Source organism: Dipodomys ordii, unplaced genomic scaffold (assembly GCF_000151885.1).
Source record: "Dipodomys ordii isolate 6190 unplaced genomic scaffold, Dord_2.0 Scaffold67, whole genome shotgun sequence".
Classification (NCBI taxonomy): domain Eukaryota; kingdom Metazoa; phylum Chordata; class Mammalia; order Rodentia; family Heteromyidae; genus Dipodomys; species Dipodomys ordii.
Genome location: NW_012267283.1, coordinates 1,740,870 through 1,760,901, shown reverse-complemented (window position 1 = coordinate 1,760,901; position 20,032 = coordinate 1,740,870). Strand labels below are relative to the sequence as shown.

Here is a 20,032-nt window from a genome sequence, read left to right as displayed (position 1 = left end):
TAGTATTATAGACATAGTCACAAGTGCCCTGCAAATTTTATTATATATATTTACATCAGTGTGCACATAAATGTGAATGCATTATACATGTGTGTATGTGGCTGACAGTATGTACATCAATGTGTTGACTGTCTTCTGGTGATATAGCAAGGGAATTTTGACTTACTTATAAATTTCCTCTGTCTCCTTTCCTCTGTGCTTTTCCTGGGAAATGTCATGTGAACTCAGGACAGAAGTCTCATTGCTAGGTTAATGGCTCCTAAATCCACAGCAAACACATATTCTTAAGTGTATGCTGTCCCATTGGTCCAGAGAGTATTGATAAGTGGCCTCTCAAACTCAATATATCTACTCCATGCACAAATAAAGATTCTCTCTCCTTGCCTTCATGATTTGTCGAATGTGGACCCACAATCCACCTACCTTAAAGCCTAAAACCTAAGACGGATCTACAATTTCTTCTGTTTTATCTGCCCAGGCTGACTTTGAGTCTCAATCCTCAGATCTCAGCTGTGAGTAGCCAGGATTACAGTAGCTGGTGTTTTGGACTTGCATTACTTTCCTTTCTATCTACAAAATAAAGTCTAAACAACTCTTTGTATCTTTTTATTGTCTAACTCCAGTACTTACAGCCACATCTCTTATCACACTCTGTCTCCAATTTCCTTTCTCAAGCCACCTTTTCACTCTACTCTGGCTACATCAGTCTATTTGGAGATTCTGGAACACACAATGCTTTCCTGATGCTTTCTGTGCTTAGAAATTTTTTAATAACACACACATACTCTCTCTCTTTAATATTTCCACTCCATCATTTACTAGGTCTTCAAAATTTGAGCTAAAGTTCATTTCCTCTTTGGTACTTTCCCAGATTCTTTTGTTGTAGGTAAAAATAATGTACCTCACTACCATCACACATCTATTATTTCTTGGTCCACATTTATAGTTAATACTTTTAAAGCTTTTTCTATTCCAAAATAGATGGTCAGGTATTCTATGGTAAGGAGATTGAAATTTATATTCTTACACTATTGGTGATGAGAACGTTAACTATGAAACTACTGAATTAACAGATAAAATTGTAAATGCTGTAATTTTTTGTTAGCCATATGTCTAATAGAGAGAATTAAATAAATAAACGCTAGTCCAAGAAATGTTATAGTAAATCCTGTTCTCAAGAAATGAAAACCGTGATAAAAATCATCTTTCAATTTATTTTACCCAGTCCATACTTCATCTTTACTATATATTAGACTCTACCCTATCATTATCTATGTTAACTTGATGACATAAAAGAAATATTAACTAGAAACAAACTAAAGTAAAACAATGTCCCAGTGTAACAGGGAAGAGAATTGTGCAGACATTGAACTTTCATATTCATCTTGCAATTTCAAATGAACCTGTTTTAGCATGTCTCATTTATTTTAAGTATTTACTCAGGCTTCATAGACTGAAATTCTAGAAAAGGAACAAATGTTGGCTTGAGTATCCTTTAGGCTATTTATGACAGTCTAGCCAAATCAGAGAAGAACCAGAAGGTCAAAAAAGACCTTAGTCTCAGATTTATGGTAGCATAGTTCTTCCACCCACATACATGCTTTAGTTATTAAACATGGACACAAATCATGTTGAAATGGGCCCATGGGGGACAGTATATCAAATTGAAAAACAGTGTATACAAGAGTTGATGAGTAGCAGGCATAATCCAGACTGTAAAAGACAGCAGAACAAACACGCAAAGACCAAACAAGTTTCTAGTCATGCCAACTTCGAACTTGCATTCTGGACACACAGGGGAAATCAAGAAAATCTGACTAGCAAAAGTAAAGTCATTAGAATTCAAAAGAAAAATGAGAGGCTACATGACATTTCTCTCTAAAGAGAACTACTAATTTATTCAGATAAAATCAAATTGTGTTCTTATTATTGTTGTGAATAACTGTAAGATAATTTCAGTTGACATATTAATCACCTGTACAATATGACCACGTAACACTCAACTGCAATAGTCAAAAGGTATAAAACTTATTTTTGTGCTTCCCATGAATAAGACCAAGGAGAAAGTAAGATAATTTCAAATGGTACACTATTTGGTATTTGGGCATCCATTCATAATTTTACAAATAAATTGGGTAACAGATAAGTACTTTCTTGCTATAATAAATAACTATCAGGAAGCCAATGGCCAAAATCATGCTTGATCTTTAAGTCCCAATACCAGGCAAGAAGGACCCATCCCTTTAGTGTGTGACTACAATGAAACATGGCAAGAAACCAAGTAATAAAAAATTGATCATGCATCACATAAAAGAAGACAATTATGAAAAATGGAGAGTTAAGAAAGATTTATGTACAAGAATAACTAACTGCCATATTTTATCATAAGAAGTAACTTAAATAGATTTTAAAAGTCACTATGGGCTGGGAATGGGAGCTCGGTGGTAGAACTCTTGTCTAGTATGTGCAAGGGCCTGAGTTAAAGACCCAGGACCAACACACACACACACACACACACACACACACACACACACACACACAATTAAATTAAAAAGTATTTCTCCTAAATATTATATATAACATTACAGTCTATATAATGATTACACAGGTTATACAATCACTATTATGAGTTATATTTTTGTCTTACCTAAAGCTATTAATAACATATTATTTCCACAACCAGAAAAGAAGCAAAAATATTTTCAACACTTGCAAACAGTACTTAGTGAAGAATTTCATGGTTATCCTTGAATTTATTTGCAGTTTTAAGATTTTAAAAAACTTACAAAGAATTTCTTAATCATACAAAAAAAGTCTATAAGGATTGGATATTCACTTAATTGGTTTAACCAAAGTGGAAGATTTGCTGGAAGTATTTAGAAATATCTTTTCCAACCCAAGATCAGAGAGAATGGAGCCTCAAACAAGACCGAAATACGGAGTCACTGTGGATCCTAGCTTTCTGCAAACTTCCATTTATTTTCTTTTGGGATTAGGCAGTAGGTTATCTTGGCTTCTCTCTGCACATCTTCTTGCACATTCCTCACATTGATGGGATTTCTACAGCTCTGTACACAGTCCTAAATTCTATATTGCTCTACTTCCAGTTAACTAAACAATATATGCATATATATAAATAATCACGTGAATAAAGTAGTTTAGGAAAGGGTGAATTCCTTGTGATGCAACTCCTTTGAACAACTGCGAGTTTAACTAAATGAATTCCAGGATGCTGAAACATGTTTTGTGTGGGGAGGGGGCTCTTACAGTTGGAGGGACAATGGGAAGAGGCATAGCGGGCAATGTAGTCATACTAATGCTCATATATAAAAATGGAATGAGGTAACTTGAGGAGATAATTTAAGAAAAAGAAATTAAAGAACAACTACAACTACTCTGTCTTCCTAATTCAAATTGCTAGGAAAAAGATTTATAAAGGCTTTATCTCAACCTCTTGATTGGTACCTCAGTCTAAACAGAGGAAGACAACCTCCCTGGGTGGTCCAGAGAGAGGAAAGAAGTGATGTGATTTAACATGTACTGCCAAAGATATGAGCTATAAAAATTGAAAATGGATTTAATGCTACCCTTAGAATTCTAGTCGAAAAATTGATTTGGAGAAATATCAGGTCAAATTGTCTTTCCAAAAGAGCATCTAATACTAGGGAACATGGTAAGCTCAAGTATCAACGATTTCTGAAAAAAGTAGGACAATGTTATTTATGACTCAAAAGTCATTAGCAGTGATGTCTTTTTGTGAGATATTTTAATAGCCATGAAGAAAAAATTAAAGACATAATCTAACCATTATATTGAAACAATTTGGCATCAGTTAATAGAACTTTGGAAGATTTCAAAAAGCCAATGCACTTCAAATCAAATCTACTAAAATGTAGAGAAATAAAAGGGTTCAGGGAAGATCTTAAGTTCACGAACTTACTGTGTGCTTTATTTGGAATAATTATGCTAAATTTACCAAGTCCACATTTAATTTATGACAATGATTAGCATTCCAAATAAATGGCATTTGGAAATTTTTCTTCCTTTTCTTTTTTGTTTGAATAATCACACCAAGCAACCATTTTAGAGCAAAAGATTCTGTGTTTATCTCTCAAAAAAATTGGAAGTAAACACTAAATAATTTAGGGTTTAGTTTTATTAGTAGATTAGAAGATTTATTACATGTTGAGCCTCTCTAATCTGAAAATGGAAAATACAAAATGCTACAAAATACGTGACTTGTTGAACATGCATTTGGTGTCAGGGTGGAAAATTCCAACAATAAAACTTGGTTTTAAGCACATATTAATTAAAATTATTACACAGAATTGTCTTCAAATAATTCTAAAGTGTATATTAAACATAAAAGTTTCATGTTTAGGTTTGGGTTGTATCCATAAGGTATCTCATTATATACATGCAAATATTGTATTGTATATAAAATTATGTGCATATGCATTATGTATGAACAGTTCCCAAACATCTGAAATTCTAAATATTTCTGGTTCCATGAAGTTGAATAAGAAATTTTCAAAATGTTTTATATGAATTTAAATTGTTTATCTAGAATAAGAGATTTTCAAAATGCTTTTATATGAATTTAAATTGTTTATCTATAAATATGGTAGTACCTACATTCATCATAATTCAAATGTGTTGGATTTTAAGCATATGTTGTGTAGTGTCATTTTGGGTAGATTAAACAATTAACATAATCTGATTTACTTTTAGAACAGTGAAAGCTATCTAAATGTGCATTAGACATGTAAACAAATCTAGTTCAATACCTACAATATTTATGAAAGAGTTTTCTAAACATGATAATCATGCAATTAGTTGCTAAAACAAGTTTTTCCCCCCTCTTAAACCCAAAGAAACTACTAAAATAGTCAATGAGGATTTTGTTTGTTTGGGAAATGGGATAGCATCTGAAACAAAAAAACAGAATGATTATGATGCAGAGAACATTGAGTAACCCAAGTTAAGATAAATTGAACTTAGTTGGAAGACCAAAGATTTGGCATATAAATTTATAAATTTAAGTGTAGGCTTAGAACACCAAGGACTAAAAATACTGGGTTTTGCTCGAGGCCCATTTTTTCTTTTACTGAAGGGTATAAGTTAGGATTGACCTCCAACTATGTAAGTCTAAGATTTCAGAAAACTATATCAATGAAAATGACAGAGACAGATACTCTGCAAGTAGAAGATATGATCACTATGGCCTCTGCAGTGACTGGTGGATCTGTTTGTTAAGGGGCTGATGCTGACTGATGGAATTATATAGTTCATGGAACTAAGCTCTGAGAAGCAATTATCCAGAATGCAAGAGAAAGATGTGTTGGGAAATAAGAAAACCCACTGAGGATTGCCTCCTTCGACAATAACCATCTACATTACATTTGCCCAAAAGTTTACTCCTCTTAAGTTTTGTGTCTGCTCCGATCCACCTTCTGTCATCCATACATGCCAGTTCCACTTATGGCTGTCCTTTCTTGCCTTAAGACTTTTCAGTGAAATTCACTGCAAAGAATGTATCTGTGCATTTTTGTATGGTGTTAAGAATTTTGACTTTGTCTCAGACCTGTTCAACACTGCAACAGAATAACCTCGATCCTTCTTTCGATGTCCTTTGTCCATGGAGGATAATAATATAATGCAGGAAGATTCCCCCCATCAGTAAGTGCTCTGACTCCCAGGCAAATAGCCATCACTCATCATTACGTATGACTTGGTTAAGAAATTTTAATGGGTTGCCAGAATGTATCTCTCAGGTAGAGAAATCAAGCACGATTCAGATCTGTGACCCAGGAATCATGCCTATGGAAGATAAGGTAAGACAAGAGATTGGGGGAAATTGTGACTCTCTAAATCAATGGCTATGCAACTCTCTCTTAGCAATAAGGATTTGGTAATGCCCTGGGCAGAGAAGTGGGAAAATGGCTACTTGAAGATTCCCCGCATGGCTAAGAGCAGTACTGATGAGTATATGGAGATGGAGTGTGCCCTCAGAAACCCAGTGTGTGCAGACTCTCTCTGGCTCCTTTTCAGAGGGGCTGTAGGGTTTACTTCCTTGACCATATTTTAGGAAAAGAAGTGGCGGCACTTAAACCTAACTGGCATTTTTCCCAACATTTTCTTTTTTTTCTTATTTATTTATTTATTATTGTGAAAATAATGTACAGAGGGGTTACAATTACATAGGCAAGATCATGAGTACATTTCTCATCAAGCATTTTAGCCTCCTCCTTTGTTTCCCCTTCCCATCCCTTCCCATCCCATCCTCCCCCCACCTCCCCACCAAATCTTCCTCCCTCCCCCCCACCAAAGTTGTAAAGTTCGTTTTTCCACATAACGACTTGTACATCTCATTGCTGCAATGGATCCACCTGTATCACTATTTAAATGATTTGTTTTTTCCCTTCCCCTCCACAAATTATAACAACATCAAATACAGTGAAAGCAGGGGTTATACCGTGGGGGAGGGACATACAAAGCAACAAAGAAATAATCTTATAAATGTGTTAGAAACAATCACTTAAAAGAAAAAAAAACATTTGAATACAGATCTTAGGGTTCATTTCTCTAATATCAGCTTGTCTGACCTTTTCTGCTTGACTCAGACATATACTAGTTATTGCAAATAAGCGAAACCATGGGACCTAAGTTTCTTTGGGCCTAGCTTACTTCACTTAATACAATTTTTTCCAAGTCTTCCCATTTCCTAACAAATGGGGCAGTGTCATTCTTTCTGATGGAGGCATAGAATTCCACATTTTCTTGATCCATTCATCTACTGAGGGGCATCTGGGTTGGTTCCATATCTTAGCTATTCCCCAACATTTTCTATTGCTCCCACAGGAAAATGATTTGAATGGTGAATTAAAGTTCTCCTAGCATTAAAAAATTCCAGCATCCACTGAAAATCCCATTGAAAAGTAGTACCGGGATTGTTTTAGTTATTTATAATAGAATAGAAAACAGAGAAACACAAGATCATTCTTGATATACAAAAATTCAATATGCTGAAGATCTGTCTGTCCAAGAACTCCAAGGTGAATATTATTTTCTAGGTACTGTAGGAGATACACAGTCAAATAAGATGTGATTTCTGTCCTCACCAAACAAAAGGAAAACAAGTACTACAAAAAATTAGGTGTTAGGTACTCTAGCTCTATAATTTTATTATGTAATAGGGTATTTCACCCACATTTTAAGAAAATACCAACTACATACTCGATATGATATAACACTGTTGGACCTCAGCCACTGGGAATTGAACCTACAACCTTGCACAAACTAGGTAAATATCTACCACTTGATCCATGGACGAGGGGCATGGGACTAGGGACTAGTCCCTTTAGCTTTTAGGTTTTTTTTAGATAGAGTCTCAAATTAACGGTGCCTCTTCTAGCCTTTAACTATCCATCTTCCAAATAGCTGGGATTTCCCACCGTACCTAGACCTATGACTTCTACTGGTGGAGTTTTCTTGCTTAGTGAATCACACAGTAACTCAAGTAAAACCATTGTCTATGGTTCTCCTTCACCATGGGGAAGTCCTACATCCTCGCTTCATGTGAGGTTACAGTTCCCCTTAGTTTCTTTCTATCTTAAATTGAGGTCCTGATGGTACCCTCACCCATTTTCCAGACTTCCCAGGCCAGCAGCTACTTCTCTTTGCTTGAGAGCTTTCTTACAGATCTAGAGAATGCTCTGCCCACTTGCAGGGGATGTAGAAATGACATAGAATTAACACTCTCCAGGGAATAACTCTCTACGATGCCACAACCCCACCACTGTGCGGTGGTCTATAAAAACCTGAGATCCCTCACCTTTTGGAGGTGATACTTGTTGTAGGATTGGAATTCTACATTGGCTTTCAGTGTTCTCTAGTGGAACTGAAGACCAACTATCTTCTATCTTGTAATGAGCTTTTTCCTTCCCTTGTCTCACTTCCTTACTCTCCTATCAATACTTATTTGGTTCATCTCCCAGGTGATCTCCTTCTTATACTCAGACATTCTTTCCAGGTTATATTTCTAGTAAAACTTAAATGGAGATATTGGTCATTGTTTCTATAATGCTTCTTTCTCCAGTAAATAGACATGGGGCAAAATCAAGTCTTCTGCCCAGGTTAATTTCCAAGCAGTAGTAAAACCCCAATTCCAGTCTCCATCCAGCTGGTGGAAGGGGCAAGCAAAACATGAGGATAACAACATTTTTCCTTCCCAAGATGCCATCCTTTCTGTTTCTCTCTTGCTCCTAAGTTCTCTGCTTATAGGAACCAGAGAAAGATGCTGGACAGGGGGAAATGGTGGTGACTGATTTTGCAGGTCTAGGCCTGCCCAGTATCCATGAATTCAGAGGAATGTATCCTTCTCAAATGTTGGTTGTTCTCCCTAACCTGTGGGATGATTCTTACTCTTTAACGAGAGTCCTGGGCCTTAGAGACAAACCTGAGCCAACAGAAAAAAAAATCTCACATAACATCTGTTACAGATGCTTACTTAAAAATACAGATTTTTTTTGTTAATTAGATTTGGCTATGTACAAATAGGCTAAACTTTGGTGTCCATTTACCAAAATTTCCAGCAATAAGTTTCTGATATCATCACTTTTGGAGCAACAGTTAAAAGCTACACATGTATATTTGGAAGGAAAATATGACTAAAAAGAGAAACATCTTGGCCCAGAAAGAATGCTGTGAGAAGCACAAACAAGTGAAATTTGCTTAATTTCTATCACAGTCCATTTCAGATTCGTCTGAAAAGATAGTGCATATGAAACATATAAAGACTAAATTTGATGAAGCCTTATGGTGAAGCTATGGCTAAAGTGATGTAGATCAATATGAACGAGCCAAGTTAAAAGAGATAGATACTCATACCAAAACACACCATCAAACAACACTTGGGGCCGTGGCTGGTCTCTTTCCAGTGTCAATGAGAAACAAGACGGCCTTTTAACTGCACAGCACAAAAGTCACAATGAAAAATGAAGCTTGAGAGTTAGGAAAGAGAATTAACTGTGGCAAATGGATCCTTTGAGGCAATGACTTTATTTACATGAAATAACACTGGGTGTTGGAAGACGTCTTTCTTCTTTGGAAATGTTCTGTGATGTGTATTATCAGTGAGAATAACAGAGACTGACAGAGCAATGGGTCACTGCCCCCTGTCCATTTGTGACAAACCCAGGAGGGCCACCATCCCCTGACCTCTCAGCAAGGGGGTGGAGTCAGTTACTATCACCATCTGCAGTCCCAACATGGGCTCAGTTTTACATCTTGGTCATTAACTCCTCTCCTCAGAGAGCTCAACAAGCAACAGGACCACTACTGTGAGTTGTTTGCAGATTCTTCTGAGTCTGAATTCTCAAGATGCAGTAGGAACCAAGAGGAAGGAGCAAGAAGCCAGAGGGAGCAACAGAGTCTACAGAGCGGTGCCTGCCCTTCAATACATCAGTCTTCCATTGCCCGGAGACTCAATGCCACAGCACTCAGCATTTAGCAGAAAGGATTGGAATTGTTTCATTTTTAATATCTTGATGAAATGCAAAAGCATCATTTTGTATTAGAAAGCAGAGTTGGATTGTGGAAGAGAATGCTAAGTTTTCAGGAGTACTTAAGATAAAATGGAGTCAGAAAAAGGATGCTTGTACTTGAGATTAATCATTTCAGAACATGGTTCTGGATGTCCCAAAGGTATTTTTACTTTTCACTCATCTTTTCCCAATAAGATAAGAATATTTCACTTCCTAGTAAGCTATACATGCTCACTACATGTTCAAATGCAGAAGTTGATATTTATAAATTGGTAAGTATCCTATCTATAGATGACTACTGTTAATATTTTAAAATTTTTCTGACTGGTTATTTCTTCTAGGAATGACTATATTTTATTGAATTGGGCTTATGCAATATAGACTTTTATATATGTATAGTATTACTTAATCTAAGATGGTACTTGGCCACTTCACTATAGCATTAGTCTTTGTTTGTTTTTGTCAGTCCTGGGGCTTGAACTCAGGGCCTACACACTGTCCCTGAGTTTCAGTTTTGCCCAAGGTTAGCACTCTATCATTTGAGCCATAGCACCACTTCCGGCTTTTTCTGTTTATGTGGTACTGAGGAATCAAATCCAGGGCTTCATGCATGCTAGGCAAGCACTCTACCACTAAGCCACCTTCCCAGCCCTGTGTCATTAGTTTTAAAATAAGATTTTATTGATTATAATACATGTCAGCAGGGATGTGTCCTGATTTCCTGATTCTAGCTTCTGTGTGGATTAGCACCAAATACCATTATGAAGGCCCTAACCCCCCCGCCCCAATTCTTATTCTTCCTCTAGGAAGAGGGGTCTTCCTCAGCTGCCATTCCCTTTGTCCTTTGTCCAGAGTGAGTTTATGTGTCACAAAGGTGGCTGTCCAGTGGCTGGATTTCTGTGTCCTCTACTGCCTGCTTCTGGGCAGCTATAATAGTGTACTTTAGAAATGGAGCATTAGGAGGCTGTGTACCTAAGCCATGTTCTCCATCATCAGGAGAAAAGGGCATCTTTGATTCCCATATAATCATTCAGATGCATTATATGAATTACATGATGGGAAGAAAGAAGTAATTTCCTGAGTTTTCCTAAGCCATTCCCACATTGTTTCCAAATTTTTTCTATTCCAACTAATACTGAAACGAGCATCTTTTCACAGGGATTTTTTGTTTGTGTCTTGGCTTCTACTCTTACAAGAAATTCTTCAGTAAACAATTAATTTTAGGATTTATACTTGTATTGCACACTACAAGTTTCCATGTTACTCTGAAAACATCCAGCTAATATTCTAAATAAGGAATGCTTCAAATTAGGATTGTGTCATGTTTAGAGGAAAGAGTTGTTAAGGGGGAAGTTCTTAAAGACGCAAATGAGTAAAGAAACAACTTGGTGAAAGACTGGCCTTGCTGAGCAGGAGGATGCTCCCTCTGATTAATGTGGGAGGGGTTCCCAAAGGTTTATAGGTGAAAGCAGTAAAGCATGAGTTCATAGCTGATAAAATTAGAATTGTATACATTTTTATCACACACATATATTTTAAAGTGCTATCTTTCAAATAAAAAAACATATTTTGCATTAGCAAAATACCCAAGTGCCACAGGATGGACAATAAAACATTGAGGCTATTAGGAATTAAGAAGATAATGCATGAAGCTGGGTGCTGGTGGCTCACAACTATAATCCTAGCTGAGATCGGAGGATCATGGATCAAAGAAATGTACATGAGACTCATAAATCCAATTAATCAGCAAAAAGCCAGAAGTGGAGGTGTGGCTCAAGTAGTAGACTACCAGTTTTGTGCAAAAAGCTTGAGGCCTTGAGTCCAAGACCCAATACAACGGTAATAGAATGGAAGCAAAGGGAGAAAATTCACTGGACTTGTGTGCTCAAAATATATTTCATACACTCTATCAGAAGCTTCTAACTGAAAAAAATTCAATTAAATGGCATCGTTACAGTTAGTATAAATGACTTAGTCATGGAATGAGTCCTGCTAAGAACTTTCCTTACAAGCCATTCTTTCTATTCTTCTTGTTAGAAGCCAGTACTTTCCTGAATTTTAAATTATACTTGTTCACATGAATCAAGGTAGCTATCTATCATTACTTCTAAACATAGTAATTAGAATCTGTCCCCAAGTTTATAGCTTTCCCATTTAGTATAGCTGTAAAATAACTCTATGTAAAAGAAATATTTATGATCTAAATCTGAAAAAAATTCTTTTTGTCAGTCATGGGGCTTGAACTCAGGGCCTGGGTGCTGTCTCTCAGCTCTTTCACTCAAGGACAATACTCCACCTCTTTGAGCCACAGCTCCACTTCCTTGAAAACTCTTTATTGCCCAAGTTTACATAAATAAACTGCCAATGTCACTCTGAGAAAGACAGGTAACAGGGAAGGCAAATCCATGTTTCATCCTTTCAGAAAGGCTCAGAAGGATTTATGAATCTATGAATGCTCTGCAGGGCTCATTTCCTACTGCTACCATTCATTCCACTCTAGCAATATTACTATCATGAGTTTTTCTCTCCACAGTTGGCCTCCAAGCCACAGCAAGTTATTATTTATTAGTAGACTCTTCCAGAAATACCTTCTTCATATAGCCTGGGAAGATTTGGAGGACAGTCTTAAAGCATCTATGGGAAAGGTATCCAGACAATCTCTTTCCATGTAGAGGTCTCGTAAACTAAAAGATTGATCTAGAAAATCCAAGCCGGGGTGCAGGGTGAGGGGTGGAGAACCATGTTTTTCGAGGAGATATTCACTCATCTTTACTAAATCGATAATAAAATAGTAGCGTAATGCAGATGTTGTCAATTCACTTTCAGTATACGTTTCTATGTGTGAGCAAATGCCACATTATATAGATACTCTTTGCTTGTGGAAAACCTGAAAAAGAAGTTTCTACTGCCAATATTTAAACAGGTTGTTTGCGAACTGTAACAGTCTTTACTAAAAGAGGTATAATCTAGCACAAAGACTAGATTAGGCAATTCTCAAATGTTCCATCTTACTCCTGGATGGGATAGCACCATCTGAGAAAGAATTTCCAGTCATTTCCCTGGGTGGACACACTCTTCCTGACACTCTGATATGATGATGGCTCATGAACCCCTTTGGCATTTATCCTCTCCCATAGGAGCAATAAAGGTCCAGAAAATAAGGGAAGACACAAGCCCATGTTTCCCCCAATGAGAACTACATGACAGTATGGTGCAGATTGCCACACCGTCTCTTAGACGGAGTGTGACTCTCTGCCTTCTCCTCTTGTTTGGGATCTAGAATGAGTTCTCAATTATAGAAGCTCTCATTTTAGACAATGATGTGACCTGAAAAATCATCGAGCTGAATTAGAAGAGATCTGGATCACTGAAGACATTCTTGATTTGCCATATCAGCTTTGAATGTTCTACTCAAGGTTAAATTGGAGGGAAAAATAAATGTGTATCGTGTTTAAGCCAATGGTACTTCTGATTTTTCTGCTACATTCAGAAAAAGGAAGATCAGAAGACAGAGTAGTAATAGCTCTCTCTCTCTCTCTCTCTCTCTCTCATAACACACACACACACACACACATACATACATATGACTACTTTCAGGTATATATATTCGGGTCAACTGGAAAGCCTCAAGGAATGAATATGGCCTTAAAGCCATAGTTAGGCCCTCAAATGCACACTAACTATTTAAACCTTGGAAAAGTAATTCTTTAGAAGAATAAGGAATTTAGCTCTTGACATTGCTCTACCATGGAAAGAATAAACTGGGTATGGGTAGAAATGGAAAACCAGGGACAATTCGTAAGGCTGAGGATGACTTTCTTTACTGCTCACTTTAATGTTAAGATTAAGGGTTTAATTGCTAAAATATGGAACCAACACAGATGCCCCTTGGTAGATGAGTGGATCAAGAAAATGTGGTATATATACACAATGGAATTCCATGCCTCCATCAGAAAGAATGACATTGCCCCATTTTTTAGGAAATGGAAAGACTTGGAAAAATTATATTAAGTGAAGTAAGCCAGGCCCAAAGAAACATAAGTCCCATGGTTTCCCTTATTTGCAATAACTAGTATATGTCTGAGACAAGCAGAAACAGTCACATAAGATGATATTAGGCAAAATGAACCCCAAGATAAGAATTCAAATGTTTTTTCTTTCTTGCGATGGTTTCTAATATATTTATAAGATTATTTCTTTGTTGCTTTGTATGTCCTCCCCCTGGTATAACCCCTGTTTTCAATGTATTTGATGTTAGTCTAATTTGTGGAGGGGAAGGGAAAAAACAAATTGTTTAAATAGGGATACAAGTGGACCCACTGCAACAATGAGGTGTACAACAGACGTTATATTGAAAAACGAACTTTACAACTTTGGTGGGGGGACGCACGGGGGCGGGGTGGGGAGATGGGAAGGGATGGGAAAGGGAAACAAAGGAGGAGGCAACAATGCTTGATAAGAAATGTACTCATTACCTTGCCCATGTAATTGTAACCCCTCTGTACGAAATTTTCACAATAAAAAAAAAAGAAAAAGAAAACATTGAAAACCTGACACCCCCCCCAAAAAAGATGAAGGGTTTAGGTGCCTCTCCTACTGTGTTGCCTTTTCTGTGAAACAGGCAAGAATCATAATATGAATATGTTGTAAATTACAAAGCAATTTGCAAATTAAAAATTCAAGAATGAATATATTTTGTAATTCTAGTTCATGGTCAATGTTAAGAGAATTCCCTTGAGTTTATTGCCATGACTAGGTAATGGGTGAAGAGATTTCCTACACTTTAACCAGGTAGCGTTCTGGCAGCTAGGAACAGGAACATCATATGTCTAAGCATTCAGTGTGTTTCAACCAAACATAATGTGATACAGGAAGATAATAATAAGCATCTTTGAGAGTGGCAGTTGGTACACAATCTTATATATAATGGCATCCTACATGCAAAGAGTAACCCAACTAGTAAACTAAGTTCAGTAAAAGTAGAATTCAGTGTTCGACAATTACTTGCTCACTCTCTTCCAATTAAGAATTTTCTTACTTTTTGTTAACTGGGAGCTGTAAATGAGATCAGTATCTACTTCTCTATATTGGGGATTCATTCATTCATTCATGCATTCATTTATTCCATTCTATTTACACTTCTAATATTTTAATGAGATTACATAAGAGGTTACTACATAATGAGAATTGTTTAAACAGAATGATGTAAATTCTAGCAAAGTGGATGAAACCTGTTGAAATGGTTGTAAGGAGGAGTAAGAGAGAATGATGGAGGGGCATTTGATGGGGTATGTTATACACACATATGGAAATGCCACAAAGAACTCTTGTGCAAATATTATATGCTATGTTTTTTAAAAAAAAGCTTAAGAAGCACAAGAGAAAAAATATTGGAATATTTAGGAATATATCCTTTCAGCCCCAAGAAAGAACTTAGCCTCTGCAATAGAGATTGATTCTTGACACAAAAAAACATGCTTTAAGACAAGGTCAGCTGAGAATACTAGCCACTATAAGATGTTACCCACACCTTCCCACAGCAACAGAAAACAGTCTTTCCTTATTCCTTCAGCTCCAGGGCCAGCGGAACCCACTGCAAAATGGACAAAGACTATTAAGGCATAATAGTCCTAATTTTCTTCATTGAGGGTTTTTTTTTCATTTTTTGTTTTGTTTTGTTTTGTTTTGTCAGTTGTGGGGCCTGAACTCTGGGCCTGGGTGCTGTCCCTCAGCTCTTCAGCTCAAGGTTAGCGCTCTACCACTTGAGCCACAGCGCCTCTTCCCGCTTTTTCTGCTATGTGGTGCTGAGGAATAGAACTCAGGGCCTCATGCATGCAAGGCAAGCACTCTACCATTAAGCTGTCTTCCTAGTCCTTCATTGAGATTTTAATGGAGTAGAATAACATATGCTTGTAGATTTTCTTAGGAAATGTATGAATAGATTCTTTCTTCTCATAAGGCTGCGAGAGAATATTACTGTCTAGATAAAAGGATGACTGTACCAGTATGGGCATGGAATGGATGACGCCTTTTCCTTGAGGTACAAAATTCTTGCCTATCTGTTCTCAACCCTGGCCATTTAGAGGTTGGATTTTGGGACAAAATAACACAATCCCCTCTGAAGATCACATTTCTGGAAATCTGGAACAATAAGGAAAACAATTCCCCCTCCTAAGACACTTCATGTTTTCTTCCCAGATAATTAGCAAGACTAAAATGGGAAGGAGGAGATCTAATATTATTCTATTGGATGTGAAATGCCCAGGATACAGATAGCTTGGCATTGCTAGTAAGACCAATCAAAAATATGTCATTTAGGAGAAGCTATTTATACATACAAGGTAGGAAGAAAAAGAAGAAAGAAACCAATGAAGAGCCTCTCCTTCCCTTTGTAGAAGGTTTTCATGTAATTGAATTCAAAGTATGAAATCTTTCCCCCACATGATTGATTGTATATTTCAAGGGATCAATACTATCAACAAAATGTATTGCTCTGATCTTTGAGACTTTGATGAGCGTTAGAAGGAAGTGTGTGGACAGGCTCAAAGCACATAGTATACAAGCATGAGAATGTCACATTGAAACCTATAATTTTATACAATTAATGAAGAAAAGAGTGAAGAAAAGATGAATCAAAGAGACTAAGAATAGAGCAGTAGGCATGATTGGCACTAGCCTCCAGTATAGCTACATGGGGAGGTAAGGCCGGAGGAACCCCTGGACTCAGAAGTTCAAGGCTAGCCTGGTCAATGCAGTAAGAATCTCTGGCTCAGAAAAAAACAAAAGCTGAGATACAGACACAAAAATTAATAACCTTTTGACACATCAAAAATAACTGTCTAAAATATAATTTAAAAGGTGACATTCATGAGTAGTTATATTGAAAAAAAGACAAGTCTAAATTTGAAAATGTCCATGCAATGCTTAAATTCCAAAGAGCTAACAACTTTATTGGTGGATACCAAACAAACTGATGGCCATACCATATTGTTGAATTGGCAGAACCATTATAAAAATATAATAGTTGCCGATGTGCTCAATATTTTCTGCATGAAATCAAAATACCTACTGATTTCATTTGGAATATGTGAACATGAATATAAAATTGATATTAAGCTATAACTAGGAACGGTTGATCAAGTAAGAATAGATAAAAAGAGGAGAGAATGTGCAGGGCCACTAGTTTAAATATGCTATAAAATCACTAGAGTTGAATCATGAGCAAAGCTTAAAAATAAGGTGGAAATAGCCAGGTGCTCTTGGCTTACACCTGTAATCTGAAGATCACAGTTTGAAGCCAGCCCAGGCAGGAAAGTCCATGAGATTCTTATCCCCAGTTCATCACCAGAAAACCCGAAGTAGAGCTGTGGCTCATAGTGATAGAGTACTTAGAGCAGAAAAGCTCAGGGACAGTGCCTAGACCCTGAGTTCAAGCCCCACGATTTACGACTAATAATAATAATAACAACAATAACGTGGAACCCAGGAGACCAAATACCATTGACACTTACTATGTGGTGAAAGGGACATTCAATACAACCGGAAAAGGATAAACAGCTGTCAAACAACTGGCCCTGGGATCAATGACACATCAATTACTATCTAAGACAAAAAATTTAGACATCTTTGTCATGCCAGACCTCAAAAAAGAAGTCCCAAATAAAGTACAATTTAAAATGGAGAACTATTTTTCTAGTTGGGGAAGTATCTCTAGGGATGGAAGAAAAATATAGGCTCTTCAGAGCAGTGTTTAATAGATTTGAACAAATAAAAATTGAAATCTTTCACTTAATAATGACACTGCCGTCAACCAAAGTAAAATGCAATGAGCTATGTCTACCAAAAACAGTTCCTGTTCTTACTATATAAATAAGAAGCTTTCATTAATTATCACTCATAGCAAACAAATATGACTGTAATGGAAAAAAGGGCAAAATGTATAACCAGGTAATCCGTAAAAGACAAAATATAACTGTCCAGATAATGTAGCAGCAAGTATGCATCCCCAAAAATATAATCCCACCATTCACATATCAAATTATCAAAAATACTAAGAATAACTATACTATTTTTCTGAGCATGTAATGCAAGCTTGCTGTTTTGAAAAAATGTAAATTTATACAATTCCATCAGGGAAGAAAGGACATTCTCTATCAAGAAGTTAAATAGGGGTTGGGCTGAGAGCATGGCTCAGTGGTAGAGTATTTGCCTAGTAGGTATGAGGCCCTGAGTTCAAACCCTAGTACTGTTTGCTCTCCCCCACCCCCCCAAAAAAGTTTACAAGTTTCATACTTTTTAATCCAAAATGCAGAAAATCTTCCTAAAGAACTAATTAGAATGGTCTATAACTATTTAGTCATGATATAACAAATGAAAAATGGTCGATAAAACATCTGGATAGCAACTTGGTTGAATTATGTATGAACACCCATGCTGGACAGATGCTCAGCCCAATATAAACAATGGCATTGTAAGAGTGAGGGAGTTAGTGTGGTTTTTCTTTTCCTCTTTTCTTTTTTTTTCTTTTTGTTTCATGAGCTCTATAAACGTTGACTTGCTATTATGTGGCATCAATGTGTTACTTTGTAATCAGAAAAAGTGATGCAAAAAGTAGCCAGATATGATGACTCACATCTATAATCCCAGTTACTTGGGAAGTAGAGATGGGAAAGATGGAGATCAAAGGGCCTCCGTGGTTGATACTCCATTGTTGATATACATTTCAACAAACAAGCCAGACATGCTAGTGCACATGTGTAGTCCCAGCTAGGCAAAGAGGTATAGGTAGGAGCATCATCATCCAGGCCAGTCCCTGAAACCTTCTACGAAAAAATAACTATAACAACAACCAAGGCTGGGTATGGTTCAAGCAGTAGATACACACACCTACATACACATTAAAACAGAGACTGAGAGATGGAGACAGAGATAAATACAGAGAGATAAAGGGAGAGACCCAGAGAGAACACGCACAGACAGACATCAAGGGAGACAGACAGGCAGAGAGACAGAGACAGGCAGGCGGAAAGGGACGGGAAAGAAATCTGTAAATTTGTCCAGCATCCAAAACTGACCTCTTCCAGATGCTCAAATATTATTCCTAAAAGGCTCAGAGAGCACAATTAAGAATATGCACTTCCTGTTGCAAGCATAAAGCGCCACTAATAAACAAATAATAACGCCATCACGACAATGATCCTATAATCACTTAGGGGCGCGCTCCGTTCCCTCCACGCCCCACCTTTGCACGCATTTTCTCAGCTGCTCACCTGTGCATCTGGGCTGGCTTACTCCTACCAGTCTACCTGTGCGTAGCGCGTTACAGGGCCTCCTGATCAGAGAGCTTCCAGGGGGGCCACTGAGGCCCTTGCCATCCAGTCCTAGCAATTCGACCCCCTTGTCCCCCCCCCATCCCCACCACAATGGGCTGGGGGGAGGGACTGCAGACTTAGATTTAGTGCGAGGCATTAGTTAGGGGGTGACCTGGGCACGCTGCGCCTTGGCGGTGGAAGCGCGCGCGGGGTCCCGGGGCGGTGGGGGGCGGTAGGGGGGGGGTGCGGGCGCCTTACCGCGGCTTGCTGGAAGGCGCCCTTGGTGTAGGTGCCGCCGCCGCGGTAGGGGATGGCCGGGAGCTCGCGGCTGAGCAGCGCGCACTTGTGCTGGTGCGGGCGGCGGGCGGAGATGTAATCCACGCGCGCCACCACGTTGTTCTTGGAGGCGAAGGTCACGACGGCCACGCGCGTGGCCGTGGGCACCACGGGGAAGTCGGACAGCAGCTTGCGCACGAACTTGAGCTCGTTGAGGAAGTTGAGGCGGCCCACGCTGGACGACTCGTCCACCAGGAAGACGAGCTCCAGCCGCCCGCTGCGCTCCCGCAGGCGCCGCACGCGGCTCCGGAACGCCTGACCCAGGCGCTCCACTTTGCTCTCGGCCGGCTCGTCCTCGCCGCCGGGCGCGGCGGGGGGCGCGGGGGGCACCGCCGGCCACCGACCCGGGGATCCGGGCACCGCCGCCTCCGCGAAGAAGCGGAAGCTGAAATTACGCGACGGGGACAGCTGCTGAAAGGTCGTCCAGCCCGAAACCAGGGCCAGACCCCAGCAACAAAAGGCCAGGCGCGGCCACCACATCGCGCCGGGGACCCTGGCGGGGGAGGCGGGCGCGCGCAGAGCCGGGCCGCGGGGCAGTGGCCACGCGTCTCGGCGCCCTTTCAGATCTGACACGGGGGACACAATCCAGACTCCTCCGGCTGGCTGCTCGGGGACTCCGGGCGGGACTGGCGCGCGATCGACCCCTCTCGTTCCTCTCTCTCTCTCCTCCTCCTCCTCCTCCTCTCTCCCTGACGCCTAATAAAATGTTTGAAGGAAAAGGCACCACCGTCCAAGAAGATTCTCCTGCGGCGTCCCTCCTTCTCTCCCGCCCTCCCTCCTCTCTCGGTCTCTCCCTCTCCACTGTCCTCGCCCCTATCTCTGCCTCTATCTCTCCTCCCC

The 20,032-nt window shown here is 38.9% G+C and overlaps 1 protein-coding gene across 1 annotated transcript in view; it reads right to left on the bottom strand.

Annotated features, from left to right (window-relative positions):
• Positions 1–20,032, bottom strand: part of Svep1 (sushi, von Willebrand factor type A, EGF and pentraxin domain containing 1) — a 165,084-nt gene that overhangs the window by 140,464 nt on the left and 4,588 nt on the right. The window contains exon 2 of the mRNA XM_013023225.1: positions 19,115–19,881. Within this exon, the coding sequence (XP_012878679.1) occupies positions 19,115–19,881 (767 nt within the window). The remainder of the gene's footprint in view (positions 1–19,114; positions 19,882–20,032) is intronic.